The sequence below is a fragment of the Henckelia pumila genome, chromosome 3 (genome assembly GCF_033568475.1).
Source record: "Henckelia pumila isolate YLH828 chromosome 3, ASM3356847v2, whole genome shotgun sequence".
In the NCBI taxonomy this organism is placed as follows: domain Eukaryota; kingdom Viridiplantae; phylum Streptophyta; class Magnoliopsida; order Lamiales; family Gesneriaceae; genus Henckelia; species Henckelia pumila.
This window is the reverse complement of record NC_133122.1, coordinates 187445998-187451242: the sequence shown is the minus strand read 5'-3', so window position 1 is coordinate 187451242 and position 5245 is coordinate 187445998. Positions and strand designations below refer to the sequence as shown.

General features: G+C 36.6%; 1 protein-coding gene across 1 annotated transcript; it reads left to right on the top strand.

Moving 5' to 3' along the window:
* Window positions 1-1185: 1185 nt before the first annotated feature.
* Window positions 1186-4900, top strand: LOC140888781 (AP2-like ethylene-responsive transcription factor ANT). The gene is made up of 9 exons (XM_073296480.1): window positions 1186-2153; window positions 2276-2933; window positions 3021-3103; window positions 3229-3237; window positions 3310-3398; window positions 3476-3549; window positions 3670-3720; window positions 3820-3899; window positions 4114-4900. Exons 1-9 carry the CDS (start codon window positions 1868-1870, stop codon window positions 4689-4691), a joined length of 1908 nt encoding a protein of 635 aa, XP_073152581.1. The 5' UTR covers window positions 1186-1867; the 3' UTR covers window positions 4692-4900.
* The last annotated feature ends 345 nt before the right edge of the window (window positions 4901-5245 follow it).

Here is a 5245-nt window from a genome sequence, read left to right as displayed (position 1 = left end):
GAAAGCTAGCTCGCACGCTTTTGTACGTAGTTGTAAGAAGACTTTTGTCAAAGGCAGTTCCAGACGGCATCGTTTAGGGTTGTCTAGTAATGGAAGAAAGAAAAGAGTAGCTAGCTAGCTAGCTAGGGTGCTTGCTTGCAGTTGCAGCAGTATACATTTTGCTTGGCATGCAGTGTTTTTGTATATATGTACTCGTACGTGAATAGAAATGACAAGTCATGAGTGTATTTGTCTTGTGCATTTTATATATCTTATTTAATTTAATTAATATGCTTTTTTCTGATCTTTCATTTGACCCATGCTGTCTTTATATTACAAAAAGTATTTTTGGTCCGAATAAAATTTGAATCTCAAAAATTATTTATAGATCTTTTGTAATTTTTTTTTATAAAAAATTAATGCTTTGGTATTTAGGGTTTACAATAGCTAGCAAACTGTTTATAGTTTTGGACGAAGCTTTACATTCTTATTATTATATTATAATTATTATTAAATCATTGTATGAGGTATTTGAATTGACCCGAGCTGCAGTTTGTTTCTTTCCTGCCTGGAGAAATCTAGTCCAAGATCTTCTGTTTTTCTGAGACACAAAATGGAATACTCTCTCGTAATATATATATATAATATAGTTTGAAGATGTTAGATACTTGGTGGGACTCACTCCACTGCATAACATGCCAATTGATTGTGTTATCATATCACATCAATGTTAGCCACCCTTTTTCTGAATTTATTATTAACTTCAAGAATTATTGTTGTATATATCCATCAAATAATTTAGAAATATATTATCCAATGTTAAGATTATTATTCCGAAAAAAAAAATCTATAGTTTGAGATAAAGCCCATATATAATGTTGGGGCAAAGTATTTGTTAGAATTGATCGATGGCCAATTAGTTAAAAGTTTCTAAAGATGAAAGATAGTGACCGGAAAAATGACAAGCAAGGCGTACTTCTTCAGGGAAGATATTTTCAAGCTGAAATGAAATTAACAGAGACAACCATTAGAATTTATAAGATACTAATAATAAACAAGCAAAATTTAATGGTAACGGGTGTCCCAAGAATCTTCTTTTTTAAAATTTTTTTTTATTTTTTTTTAATTTTTCAGGAGTCTCTAATATTTAAAAATTGGGTCACATCATTCATCAATAATTAATAAATTCAAAAACAATAGTGACAAAAGCCCGCCTCCCTTGTGGGAAGGACATGATATTTTTCTTGGTAACGAGGAGCTGTATTTCTGCGGAAACAGATGCTGGACTGGGTAAACTAAATGGTGCAGGCTTTGGACCGAATAACTATCGGGAATTATTTTTTAGAATAGAATATACACAACAAAAATACACTGCACATTTCACGTACGTAGGGAAAAAAGAAAAGAGAGGAAGCAGGTGTGGAGCGGAGAAAAAAAAAAAAAAAAAAGCAAAAGAAGATGTCTTTCTCAGGCTCGGATCCCAATGGAATGCAGGAAGGATACCCAGCATTGCTTGCTGGAACTCATTCTTTTTGTTTAAGTTTAAAGGGCCTTGCTTTGTTCTCTTTAGAAAACTTTTCAGAGAGAGAGAGAGAGAGAGAGGGAGAGAGGATAGTAATAAAGCAAAAGAAAGAGACCACAGATTCAGTGATTCAGCAGAGAGGGATGCGCTTTGGCTAGATTTTGGTTTAGATTTCATCCCTACTTAAGTCTGTAGCTACAAAACAAAACCAACCAGTTTCCTTGGTTTTTAGTTTTTCTTTTTATATGATTAGTTTACTTGGTTTCAATCATTGACTTTGCTTTCTTGCAACAAGAGCAAAAAAAGATTGAAACCCGTGAGAATCTCCCCCCCACCCCTTTTTTCTTGTTTTTCGAAGGGTGGAAAATGAAGGCTATGGGTGATGATATTAGCAATAACTGGTTGGGTTTCTCTCTTTCTTCTCGAAATATGGAGGGTTCCTCGGACAATAATAATCACGCTCAGCCTTGTTCCAACGATGTTCCTAATGCACTTCCAATGAGTTTTCCCTCTGGTTACGGTACTTATCCGGGGTTTTACTATGGGGTTGAAGGTGAGAATGCTGGATTTTACTCTCCTTTAACTGTGATGCCACTTAAATCTGATGGTTCATTGTGCTTGATGGAAGCTATCAACAGGTCACAGCCACAAGGTTAGTTAAAGCTTAAACAATGCTCATTGCTTAAACCCTTTTTTTTTTTTTTTTTTAATTGATTCTAGTTGTGTTTTTGGAATGTGTTTATATATATAGTTTTTTTTACTTTTACTGTGAAGTTATGGTGACTTCAACTCCCAAACTTGAAGATTTCTTTGGTGGCGCAACAATGGGTACCCATAACTATAACAGAGGAGGAGGCATGGTTCTTAGCCTAGATAGTACGTACTATAATCACAATCCTCAAAGTCAGAGTCATAACATTCAGGATTTTTTAAGCCACAACCAAGAAAACTCTAGGCACCACCAGGTTCAAGTTCAAGAGTACACAGATTACACTCCATTCAGGGGTCAAGAAATGTACCAGGGGTCAGAAAATGAGCCTAAAGACTCTCAGCTTTCAGATGGCAATTTTCAGATGCCGGCAACGGGTGATGATGAGTTATCTGGAATGAAAAACTGGGTTCCAAGAAGCTACACGAATAGCCATGCATTGGAGCAGAAAATGGGCATCAGTGTGGAAGAAAATGGCGGAGAATCTGGGCAGATTGGTGCGATGGGGTATGGTGATTTGCAATCTCTGAGCTTATCAATGAGCCCTGGTTCACAATCTAGCTGTGTTACTGGCTCTCAGCATATTCCGCCGGCTATGGCGGATTGCATGGGATTTGAGAACAAGAAACGGGGACCTGAAAAAGATGAACAGAAGCAAATTGTGCATAGGAAATCCATTGATACTTTTGGGCAGAGGACCTCACAGTATAGAGGTGTCACAAGGTTGATTAATTTTTAAATGTTTATCAAACACATTCTTGTTTTCCTGGAGTAAAAAATCTACTAAAATGTTGGGTATTTGCGCACCAGGCACAGGTGGACTGGTAGATATGAAGCCCATTTGTGGGACAACAGTTGCAAGAAAGAAGGCCAAAGCAGAAAAGGGAGGCAAGGTCTGCGAAATAAAATACATTTTCTTGTTTTCTGTTCATTATTTCACTCGTTTTACTAACTCAAGTGTGCCATCTTCTTCCGGAAATTTTGGAACATTTGGAACGACTTGAAATCTCATTCACAGTTTATTTAGGTAAAATGATCTTACATTTTTATTTTCAAATGTGCTACAATCAGTGCACCTACTAATTTATTTAATTTATAGGAGGTTATGATATGGAAGAAAAGGCAGCAAGGGCGTATGATTTGGCTGCACTTAAATACTGGGGACCATCGACTCATATCAATTTCCCGGTATCGATTTGATTCATACTTCATATTAATTAATCTTGGTTACTTACACAAACAATGAACTTCTTGAGTTGACGCAGCTGGAAAATTATCATCAAGAGCTTGAAGGTATGAAGAACATGAGCAGACAAGAATATGTTGCTCATTTGAGAAGGTTTGTCTTTCGTCCTTGCTGGGATTTTTACAGACTTGTCAACTAGATGATTTTCGTTCTCCCCATATTCTATACTGCTTTTTCTAATCTATGTTTCCATTGCTATATGATCATTTGCAGGAAAAGCAGTGGCTTCTCAAGAGGAGCTTCAATATACAGAGGGGTGACCAGGTCTGAAAAATCGGCTTCTACACAAACCTTTCCCGATTGACAAAATTATAACCTGCCCGTTGCCACTGTCTGAAATCTCTGTTATTGCATTGTTTTTAGCAGACATCATCAACATGGTCGGTGGCAGGCTCGAATAGGCCGAGTGGCAGGAAACAAGGATCTTTATCTTGGAACCTTTAGTAAGTATTTCAGCTTTCTAATGTTTGAATCAGATATCCGTTACTCAGACTTGTTTCAGTGTGATTTGATCCATAAACGATCAAGCACAAATAGGCTTAATACGTGAAGCTGATCAGGTTTCTTTAGTCTTGTTGAATTTCTTATTTCTAATAGATGCTAAATTTTATCAGGAAATGAGTGTGCCCGATCTCACAGGTTTACGTACATTTTCAGGTACTCAAGAAGAAGCGGCCGAGGCTTACGATATAGCAGCTATCAAATTTCGGGGCGTAAATGCTGTCACAAATTTTGACATCTCAAGGTATGATGTGGAAAGGATTATGGAAAGCAACACCCTTCTTTCTGGGGAGATGGCTAGGAGAAACAAATTGGCTGATTCAATTAACGATAGCTCGCTTAACATTCCGTTGAATCCAAACAATATTATGGACTCAAATGTGTCAAAAGAGAGCAGCAGCAGCAATGTGTCTGATTGGAGAATGACCCTTTATCCATCCCCTAGTACTAAAGCTATAGAAGAATTTAAGGTTTCAAACGTCTCAGTTCCTTTCGGGGATGAGTCGGGGAAAATGGTGAACAATTTTTCGAGCAATTCTTCCTTGGTTACAAGTTTGAGCAGTTCTAGAGATGGCAGCCCGGATAAAAACAACAGTCTTCCAATGCATTTTCCGGTGCCTCCAGCAGGAGCGAAGTTTTTCCCGGCGGCCCAAACAGCCAGTTCTTGGATCCAATCTGCTGCCCAGATGAGGCAACAGGTGCCACTTTTTGCTGGGTGGACTGATGCATCATAATGTGATCTAGGGAGTCCGACTGGTCTTGATTTTGTTGTACTGTTTTTAGAAGTTAAAATGGCAAATTATGGGGTAGATTTGTTTGTGTGGGGCTGAAAATCAACTTTTTATGTCTACATAATTCAAGAAAACTAGTGGGGCGGGCAGCCTTTAAATGAAATTCTGGGGGTTTTTATGGAGTGTCGTGTTGATTTCCTTTCGAGATTCAAAGATTTTAAGTCGTGTTAAACATTTTATAGCTGAAATAGCGACTTTAATCAGTTTTGCTCTTTTTCTATATTATTATTACTAGCGTCTTGCACACGCAATGCGTGTATTTATCAAATTATCATATTAAAGAATAATTTATAAATAAAACTTGTTAATCCTTAAAAAAATAAGAAACCAACTCAAGAAGGTAAACACGTGAGAATTAATTTTTATAAAATTAAAATATGTTAAATTTGAAACATGAAATGGTGGAAAAGTTGTATGAAATTAAATTGAAATTGTTAAATAGTATTTTTTATTTATTGTATAGGGTTAATTTTGGAAATTTACATAAAATACCAAAA

Bases quoted from the DNA above. Each gene is read 5' to 3' on its own strand.
- LOC140888781 (XM_073296480.1), top strand. From the start codon at position 1,868: ATGAAGGCTATGGGTGATGATATTAGCAATAACTGGTTGGGTTTCTCT. The intron at 2,154-2,275 runs GTTAGTTAAAGC...TTTACTGTGAAG, and splicing joins CAACAGGTCACAGCCACAAG to TTATGGTGACTTCAACTCCC. The intron at 3,721-3,819 runs GTCTGAAAAATC...CATTGTTTTTAG, and splicing joins ATATACAGAGGGGTGACCAG to CAGACATCATCAACATGGTC.